Below are 27437 nucleotides of genomic sequence, written 5' to 3'. Positions count from 1 at the left end.
ATATTTCCTTCAGTTAAGTTTTTATTTCTGAAGCAGTTACATGCACTTACTCCTTCTGTGCTGCAAAAGTACTCGTTTAGAATGATTTCTTTTACAAGATTTTTGCATTTTGCAAAAACATTAGGTTTAAATTTACTTTTTGCTACACCTTGATATTGAATCAAATAAATCCAACAGTCTTTATATTAAACAACCTTCTATTTAGATGAAATACACATGAAATCAAGTTTTGCAATCATAACCTGTATGATATAATTGATAGATGCTGTTCTGAAATGTTTTTACATCATGCAGTTGTAATATCTTGGGGGGGGGTTAATTATTATTATTGTATCTGTTTTAGAGCCTACAAGATGAATTGGAAAAGCAAGAAAGTAGCCTACAGAAATTTGGTTCTGTGACTAATCAATTGTTGAAAGAATGTCACCCGCCAGTGACTGAAACACTTACCAACACTTTGAAAGAAGTGAATATGAGGTAGAAAATGTCTGTGTGTTGAACTTTACTTTCAGTGGTAAATTTGCATTTATCCATTGACTGAGTTTTCCGTCATTTCTATTTTTTAAAATATTTTATTATTTTATGATTTGGGGGATTCAGGGGGCTTGTGGGGGCAGGCGGGGTTATTCCTTTTGCCAAGGGCTGGAGCAGAACTGTCTCATTTACTGCGAATAATAAATGAAACATTATTTTCTCCTGCAAAACATTTGGACATTACTGTCAGTAGTTTTGCTCCATGCTTGGCTGCCAACCAAGATTCATAAATACCATGCTGGAAAATAATACTGCACGTAAAATCTGTGAATCCTGTCTGAAAATTTTGTTTGCTATGTATGCACCAGGTTCCCCAGAGTTTAGGTTGCTATTTCTAGTTATAGGGGAGGGCATGATGGGCACGAAGGTCTAAGCCTTCACCAGTAGCTTAGCAAACAGCTTCCCTAACTTTGAATCCAGGACAGAACCAGTGTAAGGTGTTACTCAGGGAAGCCACAGAAAGGCAGGATCCAAAGCAAAAACTACTTTGGTGGAAAGTTGTGGATGTTTTTTTAAAAACAGTCATGCCAAATTTATTTTAATCTGTGGTCCATCCTGTCCTAGAATCTTGAAGTGGAGGGAAAGGTTATTTGCCCATTTCAAAAAGTTACTGTAGGGTTTAACAGATTCAATAATGACTGACCGAATTTTCACTTCACCATTTTTATCATATAATAATAACTGAAAAGTATTGTGATTTCCTTTAGTAAGGAAATAACGAGGCAATTTGATAAATACCAGCACATTTGAGAAAGTACATGTTTCTGGTTGCCATTAGAGCCAGAATTCAAAGGGGTATTAGATATTTAGTTGGATAATAAAAATATAAAGAGTTTTAATAGGTCTGGGAGTATTTTAGAAGGGAGTTACACAGAAGGTTATGACTTTATTCTGTCAGGGTTTGGGAGGAAACTGCAGCAGAAGAAATGGTTTCTTGTTTACCCCTGTTTTGGGCCTCTTAGGCCCCTGTAGGAATCTGTTACTAGCAGTTAATGGTTGGTCATGTATGCTCTGTGCATTGAACCAAAGCGTGCTAAGTAGAAATAGCAGGAGGTTCACTTCATAAAGTGCGCTTCAGCTCTGACTTCAAGCATTTATACACAACATCCAAGATGTAGCACAGATCAGACCTGCTGTGACAGGTCAGAACAGCCTGTCAACATATTTCTTGGATTCCTTTTTGTTTTTTCCCCAAATGGCTGGATCCTGATTATTACCAAATTTCTTAAAAGCCAAAAGACCATGGGAAACGGCAAAGAGGAAAAGGAGCAAGGATAGTTCTTGTGGACTCCCAGGCTTTGATCATCCATCCAATCTCTTCACCAGGTGGAACAACCTTCTGCAGGAGATTGCAGAGCGGCTGCGTGCCAGTAAGGGCCTCCTTCAGCTGTGGCAGAGGTACAAGGACTGTTACCAGCAGTGCTCTTCCACAGTCCGTCAGCGGGAAGACCAGACCAATGAGCTCCTGAAGACTGCCACCGGCAAAGACATTGCTGATGATGAAGTTACTACTTGGATTCAGGACTGCAATGTATGTTCAGTTAAGCTTTGAAGTTTTTCACAGCTCTGAGGGCTAAGTACCACAAGAGGCTCTCTATTAGTAAACTCTATACTTGGTGTATTAGAAACTTGCATACAAACACATTTCTTTTCACTGATGCATCTCAGGCACAGGAGAGACATCTTTATGTCTGCTACCCAGATCTCATGAGTTTCTCATACTTTTCGTATGTTCCCTCCATTACTTGTTGTGGTGTTGTTTCAGAAGCTTGTATCTAAGTCATCCCTCCGGAGAAGGTGGAAAAATCATGTAATTTGATCCAGTCTTAAGTCCCTGCTTATCAAAGGACTTGGGAAAACATCTCTACCAAATCTATTGAGTTCTTTATAAGAGAAAGAAACACAATATCCTTTAACTACATTCCCACCAATCAAGGCTGTTCACTTTTTCTGAATGAGAAGAGACTCTGTCAGTTCTGGGGATGTCTTTATCCTTTCTTAGAGAAGGACACCATTCACTCTGAAAGCTTGAGATTCTTCCTCTTTCAGGACTGTATCTCAATGCAGAAGGATAATTTATCTCTTATCTGTAGTTACATTTTGGTTCTTTTGAGTTTAAGTTAATGTTAAGTGTCATTGACAACAAAATTAAAATGTTAGTTGTCTTAATATAAGCAAAACAATTGCAAGGAGAAATATGAACACATTAATGAGCTTTTTGAGTATTTGCTGGCATAGTCATCTGGACTGGCAATTCAAATTATTCAGTTAGAATAATTTCTTCATTTCCTGATGTCCCATTCTTTAGCCATTATGTTAGGCCATTTACAATTTTTTTTTTTTTACATCCCAGTTCATAATTCGTAGCAGAAAAAAAAGGGAGGTTTAGTCAGACTTGAATCAACTCACAATGAGGGCTGCCACAGCTTAGGACCAGCATGTCAGTAGATTCAAAAGGTTTCTTTCAACAAGTATTGTCTTATCAGTAACTCGGGCTGAGCAGTCACCTCTTTCTGCTCCTCTGTGCACGAGTACTTTTGACTTTTTTTTTTTTATTATTCTGCACATCATTTTATACAGAGTGTGAGTGGACACTTTGGCATTGAGATACAGTAGGAATTTTTCATATAATGGTGGAGTTAGGTCATTTTATCCCTCCTTAAATCAGGGGAGGGTGACATCAGTGGAGTGTCAGGTTAATTATTCATATCTTTATTCGATGTGTTGCCACAGGAGGTACTTACGGATTTGAAGACAGTGCAGGAGTCACTGGTTGTTCTTCAGGAACTGGGAGAGGAACTAAAAAGCCAGGTGGAGGCTTCAGCAGCAGCAGCTATACAATCTGATCATCTTTCTCTGAACCAGAACCTGTCAACCCTAGAACAGGCTCTCCGCAAGCAACAGGCTGTACTTCAGGTATGCAGAAAGTCTTTTCAGTCCTTGAATCTGATCATCCTGTGGTACCTGAAAACACATAAATTAACTAAAACTGCCTGGGAAAAGAGGGTAGTGTTACCTATTCATCAGCATTTCTTAGACTTCCCTGGAAGCCAAAGCTGAGAGTAGAAAATATGCCCGAGTCAAGCATAGAGACCTTGTAAGAAGGTCTAAATTCTGGGAGGAGGAGAGTAAACCTCATGGAGGAAAGTGTCTATCTGGAATGCCAAGGGCAGCATGCTTTCTGTGGGCAGAATAACATTGCTAACAGTTACCACTTCCCTGAAGACAACTTCTCTTCTGATCTAGTTCTTTAGCAGTAAAACAAATAAGAGGTTCTGAATAATTGTGTAGAATTGATTTTTACAGTTCCTATTAATGTCAGTGACCAGACTGACACCTACCATTTGTGTCAAAGCCTGTTCAGTAGATGTTGCTAATTGCTTGTATCATGGGTGACACAGTACATGGGTGAGAAAGCAACAAAGGGAGTGGCTTCTGTTTGGGTGACAACAAGATTTACCCAAGAAATACAGCATTGTCTAGAATGTGCTTATAACATCACTGTGCTGTGAAGACAAAACATAAGAGAAGTTTTTCATTTTAAATTGCAATAACAGCAACTAGATGTTCTCTCTGATGACAATAAATTAAGCAGAGGAGTTAGTTTCAAAAAGGAAGTTAGAGAATGATATGTATTTGAAGGCAAGAAGATATTTATGCACTTAATTGAAGTGATTCCTTTTTGCTATGATCAAAACCCCCCTGTTCTAACCTAAAAAAACCCCAATAATTCCACAGTCTGAGCAAAGCAGGAGTTACAATTGCTCCTAACCTATACAGGTGTTTGTAAATCTAGAATGAGAATAACCAGGAGTGTAGTGGTTGCTGTGTGGCCAAAGTTCTTAAACTGGGTCCTTTTCTATTTAAGGCTGGAGTGCTAAACTATCAAACCTTTGCCAAGAACCTGCAAGTCCTTGAGGCCTGGATAACAGAAGCAGAAGAAATATTGAAAGGACAGGATCCCAGTCACTCATCTGATCTCTCAGCAATACAGAGTAGAATGGAGGAACTCAAGGTGACTAATAAATGCAGAAAGTGTTGATTTTTTTTTTTTCTGTTAGCCTGGTTATTTGTAGTACAAGAATTGCACAAACATCATACATGCATTCTGTACGTATTAAAGGACTGCCACTCGCGCATAGTGTAAGACTGAGAACTTAGAAGCTTGGTGGCAGTCAAGGAGTGGTTGTCCATGTTACTTTACCCCTGAGTAAAGAAGAAAAGGACAGGCAAACTGTTTAGAATAAAATTAGTATCAAGACAAAATGGGAATGGAAATTTTAGCAGGTTTTGGAGATTTCCTTCATCTTGTTTCCTCTCGACTTTTTTCGTATTTATGCAATTCCTGTCTCAGTGGTATTTAGTTTAGGGATGAGTCATCTATTATTTTGGGGGTATCTTGATATAAGGAAGAAAAATTCATCCTTCACACTTTCTTTTTGTGGGGCTTTTTTTCCTCTCTCTTTTTCTTTGGGAGGCCCTGACAGAAAGTTGATAAACTTTGCCATCTAGGCTGTTTTTGTCCTTTTAATCTTCCATTATTTTTCTGTCAGGGTTAACTGTACACATAGCTCCACTTTGGGCACGCTAAAAACCAGGGCATTTTCCTAACATAGTGAATTGGATATTTCTGTACTGCAAAACAAAAAACCTAAAAATAAGAAGTTGAATAAGTTCAATGGGAATTTGCCAGCCTAACATTCAGGCTAAGAAACTAGGAAACTTGTCACTGTTTTGACACATGGCTTCAAACACTAGCCTACTTTTTCAGCTCTGAGTGGTTAATCCCCAGTTCAGCAAAACACATCAGTGCAATTTGAGTTTACTTCTCTGTGTGTGTTTAAACTTAACTAAACTGTGTTAAGTCTTCTCCTGGTCTGAGACCAGAGGCTGAAAACTGGAAATGCATTTTTTCCCTGGCATAAGGATTGCTTGCCACTTGGTGGCAATCAAGGCCGTTCCAACTTTAACTGAGTGTTAGTTCATGATTTTGCAGTCTATAATACTGTAATTACTGAACTTCCTTGTTATCACTTTTATTGTTTGTTGCAGAGTCAGATGTTGAAGTTCAGCAGCATGGCCCCAGATTTGGACCGTCTTAATGAGCTGGGTTACAGGCTTCCTCTGAATGATAAAGAAATCAAAAGGATGCAGAACCTGAACAGACATTGGTCTCTGATCTCATCTCAGACTACAGAGAGATTCAGGTGAGGATAGTTAAAAGATCATTGTATAGTTTTCTTAGATTACAACAGCTAGAAAGTATACATTTTGCAGAATGTAGAACACATTTCAGATATGTCACAACGAAAGCTCCTTTTCTTTGGTGTACTCTAAGTAAAGAACGAAGCCAGTGAGCTGAGATGTTGGTTATGCCACAGATGAACAGAATTTTAAATGAAGATGACTGCTGCTTTTCAAAGTGTTGACTAAATAAATTGAATGAGGCAGCTGAGTGGGAAAAGTGTTACCATCCGATTTGGAATTCTGCTGGAAAAGTTACTACAAGACTAATGCTTTGTGTGAGAGGAGGAGACCTTACCTGAATCCATCTTTCTTTCTTTCAGTAAGCTACAGTCTTTCCTGCTGCAGCAGCAGACCTTCTTGGAGAAATGTGAGACTTGGATGGATTTATTAGTTCAGGCTGAGCAGAAGCTGGCGGCAGAGATTTCAGGAAACTACCAGAGCCTTTTAGAACAACAGAGGGCACATGAGGCAAGTCATCGTGTGTATTTATACGTAACTACAACACATACTATTTATACATAAGTGGAATGCACATTCTTTTGTGGAGTAATGTAATAGTATGCCTTGAACTGAATTACATTTGCCTGAACCATCTGGGGATATCTTAAATTAAAAAATACCCAGTTTGGGGGAGGACTTGAGTATCTGTCTGCGTTTGTGTATAATGTACCAGTATGCCTATGAGTGTTTATCACCTACATTTAGTCTACTTCAGATTGGTTTGTACCAAAGAAATCAAAGTTTTTATTGGTCTTCCCATAGAACCTAACTATTTTCATGCAATTTGGCCCTTTGTCTTCAGTCCTAATTGGAGAAAATATATGTTATTTCAATTTATTTTGATTTTGTTTATTTGTTATTAAATTGCCAACATATGCAGCATCTGAAGAGTGTGTTAATGGAAGACTTTTCTGTCAAATACTGAATTGTATAACTCATCATGGGGCCTCCATTTGGTATCATTTCCTTGGAGAACAAACTGATCTGATCTTCACTGTGTGCTGGAGTCATTTGTCTGTTTGTAACAAATCAAGAACTAGCCCAGCTTTTGCTGCAGGGAAAAACTGATTCAGAGTTTTTACTAGAGGATGCCTTTATGATTCTTCAGTGAAGTCAAGTGATGCATATTTTTTCTCCACCCATACTGTTACTGCCAAGAATCCTGGTGAAGACTGACTAAGACAAGACAATTTTCATAGCAAAGCTCCCATGTGGCCGCAGTAGTATCAGTTCCCACAACTTTTTCAGCTGACCTACCCATAACCTCAGGCCAGATCATAGGGAAAGTCCTGTCCTTGCCCCCTGCTTGCCTTTTATCTCACAGCATAGTGTTTGGATGAATGTCTGATAGCAGAAAGCAATTTACAACGGGTTTTGCTTGCTTTAGCATACATTTGCTTTAGCATTTAACTGTCTATGCTTTCACAGATGTCATCCATTTCATTTCCTCTTGGTGCTGCCAGCATTAACTGGACGGTGTCTTTGTACATTGAGACATCTCAGGTCTTTGAGATTTGAATGTCCAGAAATCATAACTCTCTAAGTGGATAATTTCCTACTGTTGTTGTGTCCAGTCATAGTTATAATTTTTTTTTGAAAGAGGGTATCGGCAATCAGCATTCAGTCTTGAGATCTCAGCTTAATTCTCTCCTGAAACCTTGATCTGAGCAGTTAGCTCAAGTGAGTGTTACTCAGGCATTCTGTTGAAGCTTTTTTTTTATTGCAATTATAAAGTCCTCTCTCAGAATTTAGAGAACAAATATCTGATTTTCTAAATACTGCAGTTCATCCTAAGAAAATGTGGTATTTTAACACCCTTGTCTCCTGTACAACAGCTATTCCAGGCAGAGATGTTCAGCCGCCAGCAGATTTTGCATTCAATTATCTCTGATGGACAACACCTCCTAGAACAAGGACAGGTGGATGACAGGTAGACATTCCTGTATTGTTGCTGCTGCTGTTTGTGTGAAGTAATACTAATGGGGACTTCCAAACGGAGCAGGCAGCAGATGTCAGTGTTCAGATCATGCTTTTCTGAGGCAGAAGTTACTATCGCTGTGGTTAAGCTATTTATTAGCCAGATTTTAAGTAAGGCAACATTCCTTGGGATGCTGTGGGGTACGTGAATGTGTGAATGCATTTGGGAATACAGCAGCCTTCAGGCTGCTTCTCTAACAAAGATTTGTCTTGGATTATCAAGCATGGTACATATATGTCTGTTTTGATGTATTTTCAAAATGTCACTTTCACCAAAGGAGCCTCTAGTCACAGGTTTACTGAGTTACACTTGATTTATGCCAGCGGGGGATTTGCCTCTGCCAAGAGGATTCCCTCTGCCATTTAAGAACACCTGCAGCCTAAATGTGATGGAATAGGAATTCATTGCTCTCTGAGATTTTATTTTAAACACTTGTGATCAAATGAATGAAAACCAGTGGCTTCACACTTGTGCATATGCATTGACTTTGCTAAGGGTATCATCGTCCTAAGATAAGATGAAGTGTTTATTGGGATGTGAGAGTTTTGTTAATACTATGTATATCTTATGCTTTGAGCTCAGTGGTAAATCTGGGGCGAATTTTGAAATGTCTGTGATTTACTATGAATTTGGCAAATGCAAACTGGCAAAACCTATGTGTTTTCTTAGTATATTTCTGGAGGGAAGGTAGAAGAGCTTCGTATGTTAAAGGTTTGGGGTTTTTAAGGTCTCAATAGTTGGAGCCCTTTGATCCTCCCCGTACATGAAGTATGAAGTTCTCATCCTCAGTCAGCTATCGTGAGACTTCAGTGCTTTTCTCCTAGTGTTTCCTAATTGATAGCCAGAAAACATCTTCCCTTTCCCCTCAGTTTATTTCATTAAATAGATCAAACTATGAAGATTGCTATTTATTTTTATTTATCTATTTATAATAGGGATGAATTTAATCTGAAGCTGACTCTTCTAAGTAATCAATGGCAAGGAGTAATTTGCCGGGCACAGCAGAGGAGGGGGATCATTGACAGCCAGATTCACCAGTGGCAACGCTATAGGGAAATGGCAGAGAAGCTGCGCAAGTGGCTGGTGCAGATATCCTGTCAGCCAGTGAGTGGGCTGGGCAATGTCTCTATCCCGTTGCAGCAAGCCAGAGCGCTACTGGATGAAGTGCAGGTATGTCCAGTGTGTTTGAAGAAAGAGGAAAAAAATCCACCTTTTTTACAGCCTTTATCATTTAAAAAATTCTTTAAATTGTATTAGATTCAGACTGTCTGCTTTGGAGAAAGCAATATTGGATTTTAATTGTTCTTTGGAACTGGCATAGCCTCAGAAGCAGCAGTGTGATGGAAATTAAGTTGAAGTTCATAAAGAACGTGCAATGGGGAACTTACTGGGCCCCCTCTCTCAAGCCTTGTTTGCTTCTGGTTTTGCTTTGTAGCTAATGTCACCCTGCAATTGTCTTGAAAAAAACAAACGATGTCCTGTTTGAGATATGTATTCTATCTAACAAAAATTGATACCTTGAGTATCCGTCTTCATGTGAGGTTAACAGTATCTATTTAGCAGCTTGGTGACATCAAGCTTTTTGGCTGGAAGATACATATAAGGATCATAGAATCATTAGGTTGGAAGATACCTCTAAAATCATTAGTCCAGCGGTTGACCTAATACCACCATGCCCACTAAACCGTATGTAGAAGCACCACATCAGCAAGTTTTTTTTAAAACCTCCAGGAATGGTGACTCCACCACTGCCCTGGGCAGCCTGTTCCAATGTTTGACAACCCACTTAGTAAAGAAATTTTTCCCCATCTCCCATCTAAACCTCCCCTGGCGCAACCTGAGGCCATTTCCTCTTGTTCTATCGCTTGTTACTTGGGAGAAGAGACCGACCCCCACCTCACTACAACCTCCTTTCAGGTAGCTGTAGAGAGCAATAAGGTCTCCCCTCAGCCTCCTCTTCTCCACACTAAACAGCCCCAGTTCCCTCAGCCACTCCTCATAAGACCTGTTCTCCAGACCCTTCACCAGCTTCCTTGCCCTTCTCTGGACACGCTCCAGCACCTCAATGTCTTTCTTGTAGTGAGGGGCCCAAAACTGCACCCAGTGTTCGAGGTGCGGTCTCACCAGTGCCGAGTACAGGGGCACGATCACCTCCCTACTCCAGTGCTGGCCTCGCTATTTCTGATACAGGCCAGGATGCTGTTGGCCTTCTTGGCCACCTGGGCACACTGCTGGCTCATGTTCAGCCGGGTGTCGACCAGCACCCCCAGGTCCTTTTCCGCTGGGCAGCTTTCCAGCCACTCATCCCCAAGCCTTTGGCACTGTGTGGGGTTGTTGTGACCCAAGGGCAGAACCCAGCACTTGGAATTGTTAAACTTCATACAATTGACCTTGGCCCATTGATCCAGCCTGTCCAGATCCCTCTGCAGAGGCTCCCTACCATCATGCAGATCAACACTCCTACCCAAAGTCGTGTCATCTGCAAACTTACTGAGAGTGCACTTGATCCCCTCATTGAGATCATTGATAAAGATATTAAACTGGACTGGCCCCAAAACTGAGCCCTGGGGAACAGCTGTTGTGACTGGTCACCAGCTGGATTTAACTCCATTGAGCACCACTCTTTGGCCTTGGCCATGCAGCCAGTTTTTAACCCAGCTTAGAGTGCACCTGTCTAGGCCATGAGCTGCCAGCTTTCTTAGGAGAATGTTGTGGGAGACAGTGTCAAAGGCTTTACTGAAGTCCAGGTAGATGACATCCACAGCCTTCCCCTTATCAACTAGGCGGGTCACCTGGTCATAGAAGGAGATCAGGTTGGTTAAACAGGGCCTGCCCTTCATGAACCCATGCTGGCTGGACCTGAGTCCCTGCTTGTCCTGCACATGCAATGTGAGCACCCTCAAAATGAACTGCTCCATAGTCTTCCCCAGTACCAAGGTCAGGCTAACAGGCCTGTAGTTCCCTGGATCCTCCTTCTGGCCCTTCTTGTAGATGGGCGCCACATTGGCAAGCCTCCAGTTGTCTGGGACCTCCCCTGTTGACCAGGACTTCTGATAAATGATGGAGAGTGGTTTGGCCAGCTCCTAGGCCAGCTCCTGCAGTACTCTCAGGTGGATCCCATCCAGCCTCATAGACTTGTGGATGTCCAGGTGGCAAAGCAGGTCATTAATTGCTTCCTCCTGAATTACAGGGGGTTTATTCTGCTCCTGGTCCCCATCTCCCAGCTCAGGGGCCTGATTTCCTTGCGGATAGCTTGTCTGACTATTAAATACTGAGGCAAAGCAGGCATTAAGTACCTCAGCCTTTTCCTCATCCTTGGTGAGAATGTTCCCCTCCGCATCCAACAGAGGATGGAGATTCTCCTCGACTCTCTTTTTGATGTTAATGTATTTGTAGAAGCATTTTTTGTTCTCTCTCACAACAGTGGCCAGCCTGAGTTCTGGTTGGGCTTTTGCCTCTCTAATTTTCCCTCTTCATGACCTAACAAGATCCCTATACTCTTCTTGAGTTGCCTGCCCTTTCTTCCAAGAGTGGTAAACCCTCCTTTTTTCCTCTGAGTTCTAGCAAAAGCTCTCTGTTCTGCCAGGCCAGTCATCTTCCCCGACGGTTTGTCTTCTGGCACACAGGACAGCTTGCTCCTGCGCATTTAAGGCTTCTTCCTTGAAGAATGTCCAGCCTTCATGGACCCCCTTGCCCTTTAGGACTGCCTCCCAAGGGATTCTCTCAACCAGCATCCTGAACAGGCCAAAGTCAGCCCTCCGGAAGCCCATGATTATGGCTTGGCTGACTCTCCTCCTAACTTGACCAAGAATAGGGAACTCTATCATTTCATGATCACTAAGCCCAAGACGGCCTCCGACCACCACATCGCCCACCAGTCCTTCTCTGTTTGTAAACAGTAGATCAAGTGAGGCGCCTTCCCTGGTAGGCTCCCTTACCAGCTGTGTCAGGAAGTTATCTTCCACACACTCCAGGAACCTCCTGGACTGTTTCCTTTCTGCTGTGTTGTATTTCCAGCAGACAGCTGGGAAGGTGAAGTCTCCCACAAGGACAAGGCCTAATTATTGCGAGACTTCTGCCAGCCGCTTGTAGAATGCCTCATCTGCCTCTTCCTCCCAGTTGGGTGGTCTATAACAGACTCCCAGTAGAATATCTGACTCATTGGCCTTCCCCCTCATCCTTACCCATAAGTACTGAGCCTTGTCCTCAGAATTGTTAAGCTCTACATAATCAAAATACTCCCTAACATACAAAGCCACCCCACCATCTCTCCTTCCTTGCATATCCCTTCTAAAGAGCTTATAGCCATCCATTGCAGCACTCCAGTCATGAAAGTCATCCCACTATGTTTCTGTGAAGGCAACCAAGTCATAGCTATCCTGCTGCACAATGGTTTCCAGCTCCTCCTGTTTGTTGCCCATGCAGCATGCATTGGTGTAGATGCACTTGAGCTGAGCTATCAGTTTCACTCCCAACATCGGCATGCCATCCCTAGATTCATCACTGGTGGCCCTTGTTTTGTCCCGTTTCACCTTCGAACCTAGTTTAAAGCCTTCTTTATGAGCCCTGCCAATTCATACGTGAGAATCCTTTTCCCTTTCTTAGAAAGCCGAACTCCATCCATCGCCTGGTGCCGTGTGTACCTCTCCATGATCACAGAAACCAAAATTCCACTGATGGCACCAGCCTCTGAGACATGTGTTAATCAGGTGTGTTTTCCTATTCCTTCCAGTATTCTTGCCTGCCACTGAAGGCATTGAGGAAAACACTACCTGTGCTCCTGAACCTTCGAGCAATCTCCCCAGTGCCCTGAAGTCCCTTTTGATCACCTTTGGACTTCTCTCTGCAACCCCATTGCTGCCAGCCTGCATAACCAAGAGCAGGTAGTAATCAGAGGGCTGTGCCAGACTAGGGAGTTTCCTCGTAACATCTCTAACCTGGCCTCAGGGAGGCAGCAGACTTCCCTGTGGGATGGGTCCAGTCGACATATTGGGCCCTCTGCTTCCCTCAGAAGGCAATCACCTACAACAGTTACCCTCGTTTTTTTCTTAACAGAGGCAGTCACAATGCGTGGGGCTGACTGACTTTCCCTAGGCAACTTCCTAGTTGGGCCTTCATCTACTTCCTCCTTTGCCTGGCTCTTGAATTCTAGAGCCCCATATCTGTTATGTAGGGGCAATTGGGAAGGTGAGGGAGTCCAGGAGGGGATTTGCTTGCCACTCCAAGCAAGGATCTGTTTTCATTGCCCCCTGGCTCTAAGGTCCCCTCTTTCTGCCTGGTGGCAAAAGGGTAGGGGGTCCTCTGCTTCTTCTGGAGCCACCGTCTGCTGCCTTTGCCTCAGGGGTGGCAGGGTGCGGCTCCACCAATCTCTCTTCCTCTCACACTCCCTGATGCACCTTAACCTTTCCAATTCCTCTCTCAGCTCTGCCACCAGCCTGCGCACCTGGTCACACCACACACAGGTGTTGTCCCTGCTGCCCTCTGGCACAGTGACAGGCTCAGGCACTCCCTGCAGCCAGAGAGCTGGACGGCTGCATGTCTGTGGGGGAGCTCTGTCTGGGTCACCACATTCTTTCTGGCAATGGCTTTCGGCCAAGTGGAAACCATAGCTTCACCTTTTCTGGGAGGGTGATGGCCACTAGTTCTGTTGGTCTCCAAAGCCAAGGAGGGACAGCGCCCTGCTCGCACACCTGCCTTGCGTGCCCTGCCTGTGCCAACAGCTGCCCCACGCCATTTGCCCGTCCTGGTCATCGTGCTCCCTGGGGGCTATTCTTGTATGTGAGGGGGTTGGCTGCCATCACTCTTGTACCCCACCACGATGAGTCACAGCTGACCCTTGTCAGGAGCTTACTCTTCCCTCTCAGAAGGGGGAAGGGCTATAATATTTGTTCAAATAAATAAATAATAAAGCTTATAAGCGTAATATGCTCTAGAGGAACTATTTCTCTTTTAAGAGCAATTGAGATACTAATATTAATGGGGAGAAAGAAGTCTTTCATGTCTTCTTGGAGAAATTTTCTAAAAGTCTGCTGCAATAAATGATTGTGAAAAGGTTAGGTTAAAGCATTTGGGCAGTGGCTCATGCTTAAGCCAAGGTACGCAATCAATTCAAGTGTAGGCTTGAGAATGCATTATACTGAATTGGTAATTGTAATTAAAAAGGCAAAGCTGACAGAAAACTTAATATTTTCAGCTTAAAGAGAAAGTTCTCCTAAGGCAGCAAGGGAGTTATATCCTCACTGTGGAAGCTGGGAAGCAACTGCTGCTCTCTGCTGACAGTGAAGCTGAGGCAACCCTGCAGGTAGAGCTTACCGAAATTCAGGAGCGCTGGAAGATAGCCAGCAGCCAACTGGAGCAACAAAAGAAACAGCTTGCTTTACTACTGAAAGTAAGTGTGTGATTTCTTCTGTACTTCTTCAGCAAGTTCATGTTTTCTCACTGTGAACCCTGTTGAAGAGAAGCGTTCTCAAGGGATAAGCACAAATACAATAATTGCTTATATGCTACATGAGCTAACGATTTCATTTCACCACCTCTGAAACTAGGAGTGGTAATACTTCACAGTAGGCTTCTGTGTTAGTTGATATCTTTTAATTGGTATTTCCAGAACATTGCCAATAAAGGACATTCCTAACAGTCCTACTTTCCACATAGAGCAAAAATGTATTTCGTTTTGCACAATGATGGTAATTTTTATACATACTGAATTAGACTTGCCTTATTCTCTCTACATGCCAGTGTCAGGATCTGTCTAGCAGTGTAGTAGTCTATGTTTGCTTCCAGTGTCTTGAGTATTTGCTAGTTTAGATAACCTTCTGTGATCTTGAAGAAGGGAGCCTTGAACTTTATTTTGATGTAAGCAATGTCCAGAATGCCCGCTAACCTCACTTTAAGTACTGAAGATGATAGGCTGGAATTTAAATTTGGTCTGTTTGTTTTTCCCTTTTACTCATTCTAGGGAGGATAATGAAAATTGGACTTGTCTGTATTAATAGAATAGGGCAAGTGCTTTTAGAATAGTTTCAGAGGTTTAGTAGAATTGCAGACACTGTTGTTTGTAAATAGCAAGAAACAAAGCAGTGCAAGAAAATGAAATATTATTTTGGAAAAGTTCAGGTAAGTTTGGTTTTATTCCTCTTTCAAGCCTCGTTCCTCATACCTCAGCTTCTAGTGAGGGAATTATGTCAGGAAATTTTAGTCATGAAAGCTGTTACCTAGGGAGACTAAAGGTTCTGTAATATTTTGTCTCAATGAAAATATGGAACTTAATGCTTGAAGGTGAGGAGGTAGGGAAATTACCATGCAAACTGCATAAATCATCTCACAGATACCAAGACTTCATTACATTATGCTATTTTAGGCTTAAATACATGACTTTTTAGTAGTTTTCTGATCAAATGGGAATATTGTATATATTATATATTGTAGAAGAGTATGTGTTGCATTAAGAACACCACAGACTATTGTCATGTAAGGTCGTATTACTAAGGAGAAGAGAAAGAAGACACTAAAGAAAGGGTTTTTTTGCAAGACCTGTTGTTTGTAATTCTCCATCCTGAAGATGATCATAAAATACTGGCGTAGATTGGAAAAAATGGAAGGAGTGAAATACTTTCAGTGGTAGAATGAGAATATCTTGAAACGGAAGACTAAGAGAAACAAGTTCCATATTTTCTGGTATCACACAACCGGTATTCTTTATGGGTTCACTGGCTGCTCAGAGATCCTTTCTGTCTGTGAGTACCTTTTTAATAGGCTTTAACAAGCAGGTGAAGGAGGTAAAACCATACTCGTCACATGGTTGATATGGTTGATTGCATTGGACACATTTAAAATTTTGGAAAGTATACAAACACTAAGCCTGAACCATAACTTAGAGGAGATAATGGCAGCTACTTCAGTCCAACCTGGATTTGCGGTATCCCCAACCACTATTTTTTTTCCTGAAGATTAATGCACCTGAGTGAAGCTTTTGTCAAAGAACAGTGGCATGCTTAATACAGACATTCAAGAAAGGGCATGAATAATAATTTTGGTAGGAAGAGGCTTTTCTGGAAGGATGGTATTGGATCTAGACCACGCTGTAGTAACAGGAGGCTTTGGCTTGTGCATCTCTACTAGCAGAGGCCTACACACAAAAAATTTGACACAGTAGTACATGACTCAAGCTCTGAGACTATGAGTGTTATTTAGAGGGGGATTTCAGGGCATGTTATTATGAAAAATTTTCACTGTTTAGTGGTTAGTTAGGCAAATCAACTGACATAAGTATAATCCAGATCTGAATTGAAGTCTAATAAACATTCTGCCTTCAGGACTGGGAAAAATGTGAAAAAGGCATAGGAGACTCCCTGGAGAAGCTACGATCATTCAAAAAAAAGCTTTCTCAGCCTTTGCCAGAACACCATGATGAGTTGCAAGCAGAACAGATTCGTTGCAAGGTAAAGCACTTGTTCTCTGTTGACTGTTGTTTCTTTGCCTGCCTTTGTGCGGTAACCTCTTCCATCATTAACAGGCTTCATGTTACTGGCTGTGCAAACCAGTCAGACATCCCTGTGACAAACTGTCCATGTAACATTTGGACAGAATAATACCTGAGTGATCTCACTGTAATGCAAATCCTGCAGGGTAAATACAGATCTGATCAAAGTAAGATCAGGACAGAGCCTGAAAAGTACTTTAGAAGTGCTAAATACTAGTGTGGTTTTATTATAGAAATTCCAACTTCAAATTTAAACTCATGGAATCTAAATTGTTGTTTTAGTGCTTTTTATTTGAGGTGACATTACTGTGGGGGATCTTAAATAACACTTTAATGTTAGATCCTTTGCAATTTAGGAACGGATTACAACTAGAAAATATTTTCAGTACAGAGAAGTCCAAACCACTACTTGGAATTCTCAAACACCTTTGAACTGTAGAGATATTTCAGTAGTGTATTAGTTTGTATCTACTTGTTACAAGGCTGACGTATCATTCTCCATTGGTTAGTTACCCCTCTCATAACTCTGAAAATATTGGTACATAATTGTTTTCTTTTTCTTTCAACTGGGGCCAAAACAGTCCACTTGAAATGGTGGGTCTGCTCAGATATGACTTTAATTCAGCAGGATAACAATGTTTGGCTTCATGTTTTATCAACACATTCAAATTTTTATTTGTTGGCAAACTGGTTCTTTTTCCTTGTGCACTTCTTTTAAGGAGTTAGAGAATGCTGTTGAAGGATGGACAGATGACCTTGCACAGCTCTCTGGGCTGAAGGAGACCCTGTGTATATATATCAGCACAGATGATATCTCATTCCTCAGTGAGCGCATAGAGCTTCTGCACAGACAGTGGGAGGAGCTGTGCCACCAGGCAAGTATAGCACTGAGCACTGATATGAGTATGCAGGCTACAGAAGTGTTGGGAGAAAAACTGAATGCAAGTGGCAGCTTTTAGAAAAGATACATGTAGGCACACTCAGATTCAAAACTGAACTCTTGCCAAATCAGGGAAAATATCCATTGAAATGCTTCCTTTAGTTACTGCTAGTGTTTCTAGGTCTCTTGAACTTTGTCATGGCTGTGAGGTCATATTTAAGCAGCCTTGAAAAGCCAACAAAAAAATCACACTGTGTGCTGTAGGAATGTGGCATGGCTGGCTGGGGAAAACACAGCAGTAATACTGTTTACTGTGCTTTGGTGGAGGAGCTGTGCTCAGAAAGGATGTCCCCTCCCCACTCAACATTACTGTATTGTACCTTCAGTTCTGCTGATAGCTTCTGTTTCTTCAGATGTTGGTGTCTGCATTTCTCTTAGTCTGAGAGTAAATTGCTTGGCTGCAAAATAAGCTGAAGAGTATTGTTTGATTTTTCACGTGCATCATGCTATTAGTGTGTTTCTTGCCTCCATTTTGCACTTAGAAATCCCAGTAGTGGAGTCTCCCTCACCCAGCTTTTCAGATTATCCTAATGTTATTTCTATGGTTCAGTAGAGATTGCAGTCCAGATATATCAGGGCTAACTTTGAAATAGTTACCTCATGTAAGGTACCTGTGAAGGCTTCAAAAACACCCTCAAAGTAGGGAAATTGCTTCACAGTTAACAGCACAGAACTTGTTATGAGTTAGTTGCATTTGAAGGAGCCAATGTAGATACATCTAAACTACAGTGTGGTCACTGTACCTATGTTTACAGTAAAGGAGGGAACCAAGAAAAGAACTTTTATCTTAGTTTTGTGCGTACTGAATGTTTCAGGATGTAACATAGTGCAACACTTTACTCAACTGTTGCTTATTTCCGGAAAGCTGCCATCAAGTTTAGAACCACAAAAAGGAAACGTGAGATCATGTGTATGCCCCTGTTAAACCTAACACGCTAGTTAAAGAACACATCACTTTTGTTTATGAAAGAGCACTTGCAGTCTTCATCTTCTCAGCTGAAGTGCTGGTATAAAGTCAGAAACAACGCAGATTACAATAGGGAGGAAGTAAGTAGTTGTACAAATGTCTGAAACTGGAGAGATGACTTTGCTGCTCAGTCTCTGCTACTCTTTTGATTTCGATGTCCATCTTTGTCTGTCTGTTACTTTTCATGGTCTGAGATAGTACCGCTGTTATAGCAATTTCCTAAACATAGCAATATTTTCCTTCCTCCTATCTTAACTACTGCATTTGTCTGTTTGATGTTTTATGCATATTCTTTCCCGTCAGGGCACACCTCAGTCCTTTGAAATCTCTCAGGGTGTCATACCCATTCAGGAGAAATAGTCGTCTGTGAAACGAGTGTATTTGGACTCAAGCAGAAAACTGGTTATGCAAAATATAGTGTATCTTTGATTTGGCTTTGTACTTACAAATCATGCTTATGCACAGATTACACAGTCTTTTGGAGTTTGTCCTATACTATGTGTGTGGTCAAGACTTTATAGCTTCCTTTTTCATTTAATTTCTTAGACTAAAAATAAACTATTAATATACTTTATAACATTTAATAAGTGAGCAAAAATTGTAAGAAAATTTATTTTTTCTCTTCTAAACCTTTGGGTTAGATACATTATAAAACAAGATATTGACAGCTACTGAGCGTAACTCTTGGATGCTTCTCTCTATGCATAGGATGTAGCTAACAGGAAGCCTGAGATTAACACTTACCTCGAAACTCACAGAGAGTCACACAAAGTTTTTGCAGTACAATTTCAGTTTGTTTTAATGTGGCTGGAACACTTGCAGGGCCAGAGGAGTTCACGCTGAGGCACAAAATGTTTCAAGCATCTCTTAAATGCATTTACTATTTTGTTTTTATTTACTCTCTACAAATGTGTTAAGGTCTCCTTACGTCGACAACAAGTTAGTGAGAGACTGAATGAGTGGGCTGTCTTCAGTGAGAAGAACAAGGAGCTCTGTGAGTGGCTGACACAAATGGAAAGTAAGGTTTCTCAAAATGGCGACATCCTTATAGAAGAAATGATTGAGAAACTTCAAAAGGTACAGTTTTGTGTTGCAAAGAGGATACTGCATTTGATGAAATTGAGATTTTACCTTACGCTGATGTTTTTAAGTTCCAGTAAGACTGTGTGTTTGTGTTCTTCTCTTGCTATGTGACATTTTCTTGTCTTTCTTGGGCTAGGATCTCCCAGGATACCAGAATATTAAGTGAATGCAAAGTCAGAGGCATCTGAATGCTTTACTAATGTCCAAGCAGAATTGCCTGTAATGATAGTAGCAGATATATTTATAGAAGAAATAACAGATATATTTATAGACAGTATTGTGTTTTGGTTTCTGGTTTTTTTTTCATTCTTCTGATAAAGTTATTCAGGGTTATGCATCTAATATTTACAAGGTTGTCTCTCCACTGCACCAACCACCAAAAAAACCAACAGTCACTTGTATGGTTCCTTTAATAGTGTATAGCATAGCATATTCAGAATAAGTGCCCTGCCTTCTGATCGCTGTTTACTGTCCAGGATTATCAAGAGGAAATTGCTGTAGCCCAGAAGAATAAAATCCAGCTCCAGCAAATGGGAGAGCGACTTGCTAAAGCCAGCCATGAGAGTAAGGCATCAGAGATTGAGTACAAACTTGGCAAGATCAATGACAGGTGGCAACATCTTCTAGATCTTATTGCAGCCAGGTAAAATCGTTGTTTCTAACTGTTGCGTGGGACAGATTAATATACTGGATGTCATGAATTTAAAATCTTTTTATTGTCTGCCTTTTCATTGTTAACTGTAAATGAATTTATTCTTAACTATGAACACATTTCTGTGAAATTCACCTTCCTGTTTTACTTTACAGTACTTGACATCGTTTCTTCAAGAAGAGTCAATTCAAAACATCTGCTAGAATGACAGAGGATTAGTTGCAGTCAGATTTAGTGAGCCTTGCTCCAGTACCATCTTACTTCAGATGAGTGCTTAAAACTGAGTGCGAATGTAGTTTTTCTAAAAAATTCTTGGCAGAGGAATTGGAACAGTGCATTTGTAGTTCTGGATTTCAAGAAGAGCAGTTCCAAAACTAAGTCTTTGGTTTTCTGCCTGATTATTTTTTCACTGATGGAGAAGAGTAACTGCAGGTAGATGTATGCACATTGGGCTTAAAGATTCTTTTTATTCAAGGTCAAAAATATAACAGCCATTTCCATAACTGAAAGAAATACAAGATTGTTGTTTGACATGTGAAGAAACTGGTTTATTTGTTTCAGTACTTTCTGTTGAGTCATGCTACAGCCTCCCTCCCATTACTGACAATAATCTTGTCACAATTTTGTTCTTTATAAAATCTGTATATACTTCATATTTTACACTCCTGTGATGTAAGGACATTTGAATTAGTAATTCTTCAGTCCTGTTAGCAGCAAAAGGGTTTGTTTAGTTTCATCATCTTTTTTCACCTGTTTTTTTTTCATGCTTTTTTAGATACATTCCTGCTCTGAAATCTGTAAGCATAGGAGAAGTAAATTTTATGTGAGCAGAAGCATTCTGGTGGCTCCAGCTCCTTTTAGAGTGGTTCATTTTAAAGTAAAGAACACTGTGTATTTCTTACAGAAAAAATAAGTCAGGAAGTGGTGCATTACGGTCGAGGGGCCTGCTGGTTTCAGAGGATGCTATACATCACCAGTTGTTGAACATAAAGTATATTTGCCGTATTTTTGTGTTTCTCGTTTGAAACATCTACTCAGGCAAATGTTCAAATAATACCTTCAGGAAGTTTCTAGAGAAAAGTGATTGCATTCAGAAACTGCAGAACACAAAAGATCTGTATTGTCTATTCAGTATTAGAGGTTAGTGTCCTCTATAGGGACAGGTAGGGCTTCAGGATTGTGTATCATTCTTGGGGTGGGGAGATGTGAACTGCAATATTATACACTTAAACTTTCTCATTCTGTTATGAAGCAAGGTGTCAAGTCCTAGTTCTAAACTAATTTGTGTAAAATATTGATTTACTTTTGTTTCCAGATCATTTCAACTTAGCCTTCTCAGTTAACGTGCTCAGCACTGCTCTATGGAAATAGACATATAACCTTTCCAATGTGGTGCTTACTGAAGTGAAAAAAACTTTGCAAAGTTTGAATGTTGCGTTGCTGAAGTTGGGAAGTAAATGGTGGAGAATGTTTGATGCTAGGTTGTGGAAGTTTTACTAGTTCAGCTGTAGCTTAGGCTGATAGCAGTTAAAGCCCAGGTAGTTGATTAATGTATGTACCAAGTACTTGTATTGATGTCTGATTCCCGTTGGACAAAAGGGTTTCCATCCCTAAGATAATTTTTAGATGGGTCTAGAGGCTGTTTAGAATATGTGAGCTGTTATGATAGTTGAGAGTTTGGATTGTATCATATAACGTGATTTTGGCTGCACTCAGCTAGTAAATGCAGATTAATTGTTCTGGTGTTGAGAATAAAATACATCTTTTTTATATTCTGGATCCCTGACAGCATTAATAAATTATTAGAGCCTGCACGCTTTTCTGCAAAGCTACAGTCATCCCTTGCCTGGAGCGTTTTTCTTAGCGGTTTGTTTCCTATAGCTGTGAATGAATAGAAAATGCTCTATGAAAATGCTTTAGTAATATAGTATGGTAATATGCGTCCAGTCTGAATCTTTACCAGTTAATTTTATGCTGTGTGGTGGAACTTCTCCATTCACCTGTAAAAGCCTCTTTCTTTCTGTCTTTCTTTCCCCACTTTTTTAATTGCCTCCCCATTCTGAGAAGGTCTGTAACTGCAGAAAAGACAGCTACAGAAAGGTAGCTGTGTCTCTGCATCAGAGACTTCTGTTTCTGTCCTTCTAGAACATTTTCATCCTTTCAGATTAATTTTTTGATATGTCAGCCTGGTGCAAAAAATGTTACAGATGTTTACAGCCAGGAAGCAGTGCTATTCCTGCAACTGCTCAGGCTTTGCAAAGAAGGCTTTGTTGTATGGTTTTCATCTTTTCCCCTAGCACTCATGGTCCACATTCCTGGAGATCAAGTCTGGCACATGTGGATGAATGCAGGTTTTATTTAGAAACATGACCACTTGTCACCATTCAGTCTCATGTTATCAAGCAACGGCTGCTAACATTTGTTTGGCGCGCAACATTTTCTGTACAGTACTCATCAGCAAAGAGAAGTGTGTCCCCTTTCCTCCCCCCTCCCAAAGCACAGTGTTTGCAGGCTTTTGGAGTGGAAGTTCTTCTTTTTAATGCTGGAAAATTTCATGGTGGTGGCGGAGGACTTGCATGCTGTGAGGATGGCGGAGGACGGCAGTGTGGATTCAGATCTCCCAGACTGTAATTGTGATATCACAAGGCAGGCAGCTATTTTTGTTTGGTTTTGCTTGATACGTTTCTTTCTGAAGTATTGTCTTGCTGGGAAACTAATTGAAATATTGATATGTAGAAATCACTACCTTAGCTAGAAATTACTGTTTTCTGCTCAGTTTAAAAATAGTTAACAGTGATAACAGCATACTTCATTTTACAGCTAGTACTTTTGGTTCTGAGAATAATTTATTGTTACTGATGCAGACTTAGAACTAGTAAAATCTCTTAGCTGTCTGAAAGAAACTAGACTGGTTTTAACTGCTGTTCTTAAATACAAGAGCATGTACACACATGAGAGAAAGCAGACTTTGTATTTGTCTGCTCACTGTTTGTGTCATCAAAGGGGCATGGCTACAAGCGAAAGGCAGGGAAGGAGAGAGGCTGTAAAGAAAGTATTTCAGACTTATCAAAGCTGATCTATCCTGTACATATTCATGACTTTTGTAAATGCATGTAAAACATGAACTCGGCCTACATCATCTTGGATTTTTGATTCAGCTTCTCTTTTTCCCTCTTCACATTGTCTTTTCTAGAAGTTTTGCTGTGTAGAAATTTACTCCTTGAAATGGGAAACTGTGATCTGAAGAGCAAATATAACTGGCAGTACTAGTCCTGGTACACAGTAGTACTGCACTTTGGACAGCAAATCTTTTTTAATCATAAAAATATTATTTTAAAACTGATTTTTTAAAAACTGATTTTAATAGTGTAATATTTTCCATTACTTCATAGAGTCAGTGTTTCTTGAAACTCTGTCTCCAGTTCCAAGTAGATTTTAAAAAAGAAAAAACTTTTATGCTTTCTACTGGCTTTGTACAGACTTAGCTAACATACTTTAACTGACTTTTTTTTATGTTGCTTTTAACGTTTAATATTAGTAACCAGCTGTCTAAATGACTAATGCAGTAGCTATGAGTTCTATATGATGCATTGTTATGGATTTACAGGGTTGTTCCTATTTAGGTTTAAGTGGAATCTAAGGCCATCTAATTTAGGACTGGTTGAATTAAAGTTATTTGTGTTTAATTTAAGCTCCAAGTTGTTCTCCTACTGTCTTTTCTTAATGTAAAATAGACTTTTTAAAGCTATTACTTTCTTGGGGAAACCAAGGTACAGTAATTGGAACACAGAAACATAAGCATCGTAAGTTCAAATTTTCAGCTGAGTTTTTGTCAGTAAAACAAAACCAAACAACTGAATTCTGCAGTATTTTCCTTTCTGAGAGCGTTAAGTGTTTGTAAAATGTAGCAAGACTGATGTGTGTGTGTGTGTTATATAAAAGAACAACCTTTAAAACTATCGTGTCATGGGTCCAACCCTTTGATTTCAATGCAGAATCTTCATTATCAAGGAGAGGAGTTATCTCAAGCCTCTTGCAGTAACATGCATAATGCTGCAAAAAAAGCATGAGATGTTTATTGTAATAATTAGCTGTTTAAACTTAATCTTGTAAATGAAATCTCAAAAAGTCAAAATTACAGTTGGCTGGGGATTCCGCATACTTGAATCCTTTATAATTTGACCTTTGTCTCTGAGCAAAGCTTTTAGTTTTGTTAGCTTTCAGGCCCCACCATTAGCATGGAAAGACAGGATTTTGAGATTTTACATTTTTAAGTGAGAGATTTTTGTTGCACACACGTTATGTAATTATTTGTACACAGGTACAGTATTCAGTGAGATGAAGAGTTTAGGCATCTTGCCTGCTGAAATTCAGAAGGAAAACTCTTATAGTCATGATGGATTATATCTATTACTTGTTCACAGATATATTTTCAAAGTAGCTAGAGGCACAACACTGTACTGCAGTTCAGTCAAAAAAAGTAAGCCCAGCGTACTCCAAGAAACACTTGTTTATTTGCTTCTGTTTGTACCGTGGGCAAGGAACTTGTTATGTTAGACTCAGTACAAAAAAAGAATGATGTTAACAGTAGACGTAGTGGGAGACAGAAAGGGAGTTGCCCTTTTATTTCTTTTTTTTCTCTCTCTCTTTTTTTTCTTTTTTTTTCCTTTTTTTTTTCTTTTTTCTTTTAACTTTTGGAATTTAGGTGCAGGGAATTGCAACAATTTGGTGGGAGGGCAGGTTCGGCAGTACATTTTGGTTTTGGTTGGAATTCCTATTAGTACATCCTGCTTTTTTGCTTAGGTCATTGTCATGGGTTAGGGCTGGGCCTGCCACTAAGGAATGCCAGATGCTTTGTATTAACCCCCCTCCCTGCCCAGAAGGCAAAGGGAGAGAGACTTACAGGTTTGGAAAGAAAACTGAAACAGCTTTAATGAAGCAATAACAATAAAAAGAAAAGATAGTAATACTAGTAAGAAAATAATAAAATATATGCAAATATACACGAAACCAATCCTGAACTCAACCCCCCCTGATAACGTTACGTCACCATTGACGCTGCCAGGCTGGCACTGGAAAAGTCCCAGGCTGGACTCAGCAGCAGACAGGAGCTGGATGTAGGAGCTGGATTCAGGGATGTATGGGTCGGGATCAAAGACAGAAGAACAGACAGAATCCTCCTCAGACATCAGCCATTGAAGAAGAGGGCTTGACCCTCGTCATCCCTCAGCTTTATACTGAATACGACGTATATGGGATGGAATACTTAGTTGGTCAGTTTGTAGTCACCTGTCCAGTTCATTCCTCCCCATGGGTGCGACCTCTTTACTTGTGACTCTCTACTTTAGGGCACTTCATCACAGGGCACAAGATTTAGCAGTGACCTTGGTTGCTATAGGAGCAAGTATAAGCAACAGCCTTTCTGCACACCATTCCTTGGTATTGATTATAAACATCAAGCACTGTCAATACTAGAAGCAGACCCTGTCTGGAAAAATATGCCATTAGTTTCAGAAAGTGCAGTTACTTAGAAGAGGCTTAGCTGCGAAGTAAAATCACAGAACAGAATTAGTTCTGTTCTAGCTCAAACCAGGACAGTCATGTGACTGAAAATAGCTCTATTTCGGCTGGGATTGTTTTTTGCTCTGGCAGTGATGTATTCCCATGCAGTCTGCCTGAGGCAAAGAGGGCACTTTCTAAATGAAGGGCACTTTATCAGGTGTTGCGGGCAAAATGTAAATAAAATCCAGCACAGAGGTTAAGGTACTATACAACTGTAAACAAAAAAAGCCTGGTCCACAGCTTGCAAATGACAGAGTGACATTGCTTCTACAGAGGGCTGACATGACTCATTGTTTCCTTTCCCACTAGCATGCCTGCAAAAGATTAGCAGCATCTAGCCTTGAAAATCTAACCAGAAAATGGACATGATTTGACTCCTCTTAATTAATGTTAGAGACTGAAAAGCTCTATGTGAGTTCCAGAAGAGTGATAACTAACATTCTTGCTGGCCCTATGAACAAGTTTCAATTGGTCCAAACCCAGAAAGCACCATATGTACAACCATAGGTGACAAGGAGATGGTTCCCCCAGACATCGGTTGTTCTCCTAGTATCTCTCCAAAGCTAAACATATAGCTGTCCTTCAGGATAACCTGGTGCTGGGGACTAGGGCAGTCTCAGCACAACTGTGTTGACTTCGGTCCCTTCACAGACAGATTTTCAGATTACTCAGATTTTTTTCCAATTACCAAGATTTTTTTTTCAGATCACAGCCCTGCAGCTGTTGGTTAGGAGACTCTGGCAAGGAAGATATATTCGAACTGTTCTTAAGTGTGTTTCATGCTAAAAAGCCACAGTTTGACCATCTGTGATCTAAAGAGAAGGCTAGAAAGAGACAACTTAGGCAGATTTAACTTTTAAGTTTTTTAAGTGGACGTTAGGATCTCTGCATTTCTCTTTATTAAGAAAAGGACACCCATATTGGAATTTTAATGGTCAGCTGCAACTGCTGCTTTAAATACAGAAACACTTGATAAATTTGCTGCTTCGTTTTGTGGAAAAAATGTGAATTGCTCTGTTTGAGTTATAGGATAGTCAGGTGGTATTTTGTTTGTTTGATGAATCTGGCAATCTTGTCTTTTTCACCCCGGTTTAGTCAGTCTATTCCCAGCTGCACTCATCTCTTAAAGCTTTCTGATATTGGAACACTTAAGTGGAAGAGCAATAGAAGCATAAAAGGGAATGTTACTCAAAATTGTTTGTGGAACTACATGAGTGGAAAGAAAAAAGAAGGCTTAGTGGATTTCAGAATCCACTAATGTATGTTACATAACACAGGGATAGGAAGGAGACATTTTTGCAGCTGAAACAGGCTGAAGGAAAAAATATCAAGATAGGATAAAGGTTTAGTCAAATTTTCCTCACTCTTTACACTTAATGTTCCCTTGAAGAAAAAAAAACACCACTATTTAATTTTTCCTGGTCGTTACTGTTGCAGGGTCAGGGTCTCAAGAAAAATACTACTTGGGAATCACCATGCACTTACTTTCCAGTTCCATCTGTTTAAATCTGAAGTAGTCTGTTAAGACCAAGAACAACTTAAAACAGCCCTTGGGATTCAGGAATTCTCACTTGTTCTCAGCTGGATTTCTCTCTCTAAAACTTACTTATTCAAGTACAAGTCTCCACACTTGTAGATCCCCCATCCCTGGAAGCATTCAAGATCAGGTTGGACGGGACTGTGAGCAACCTGGTCTAATTGAAGATGTCCCTGGTCACTCAGGGGGGTTGGACTAGATGATCTTTAAAGGTCCCTTCCAACCCAAACCATTCTATGATATGTAGCTCAATGGTTAGAAGTCAACCAGGGTGATAAAGGCCTGTTCACTCAGTGCACTCCACCACGAGTACTGGTTAAATACATAAGTTATTTGTAGTCTAAGAGGAACTTTTGTCAAATACGGAACTTAGGTTGTTTGAGGGTTTTGGTGTGTGTGGTTTTTTAAAAAAAAAAGTTTTCCATTCTTAACAAACATTTTACTCAATTGGTAAA

At 40.4% G+C, this 27437-nt stretch overlaps 1 protein-coding gene across 4 annotated transcripts in view; it reads left to right on the top strand.

Annotated features, from left to right (window-relative positions):
• SYNE1 (spectrin repeat containing nuclear envelope protein 1) overlaps nucleotides 1-27437 on the top strand; it is a 269565-nt gene that overhangs the window by 211323 nt on the left and 30805 nt on the right. For 2 of the 4 annotated variants that reach the window (XM_086461108.1, XM_086461107.1), the window contains 13 exons: nucleotides 344-477; nucleotides 1861-2065; nucleotides 3268-3450; nucleotides 4403-4549; nucleotides 5587-5741; nucleotides 6102-6249; nucleotides 7617-7711; nucleotides 8695-8929; nucleotides 13953-14147; nucleotides 16075-16200; nucleotides 16961-17116; nucleotides 19067-19225; nucleotides 19708-19874. In XM_086461108.1, the coding sequence (XP_086317234.1) occupies nucleotides 344-477; nucleotides 1861-2065; nucleotides 3268-3450; nucleotides 4403-4549; nucleotides 5587-5741; nucleotides 6102-6249; nucleotides 7617-7711; nucleotides 8695-8929; nucleotides 13953-14147; nucleotides 16075-16200; nucleotides 16961-17116; nucleotides 19067-19225; nucleotides 19708-19874 (2105 nt within the window). Of the gene's footprint in view, nucleotides 1-343; nucleotides 478-1860; nucleotides 2066-3267; nucleotides 3451-4402; nucleotides 4550-5586; nucleotides 5742-6101; nucleotides 6250-7616; nucleotides 7712-8694; nucleotides 8930-13952; nucleotides 14148-16074; nucleotides 16201-16960; nucleotides 17117-19066; nucleotides 19226-19707; nucleotides 19875-22437; nucleotides 22530-27437 lie in introns of those variants that run through there. The other 2 variants (XM_086461110.1, XM_086461109.1) reach the window with 2 other exon arrangements.

Source organism: Leptosomus discolor, chromosome 2 (assembly GCF_034619465.1).
Source record: "Leptosomus discolor isolate bLepDis1 chromosome 2, bLepDis1.hap2, whole genome shotgun sequence".
NCBI lineage: Eukaryota > Metazoa > Chordata > Aves > Leptosomiformes > Leptosomidae > Leptosomus > Leptosomus discolor.
The sequence above is the reverse complement of the archived record's forward strand: the minus strand, read 5'-3'. Positions and strand labels throughout refer to the sequence as shown.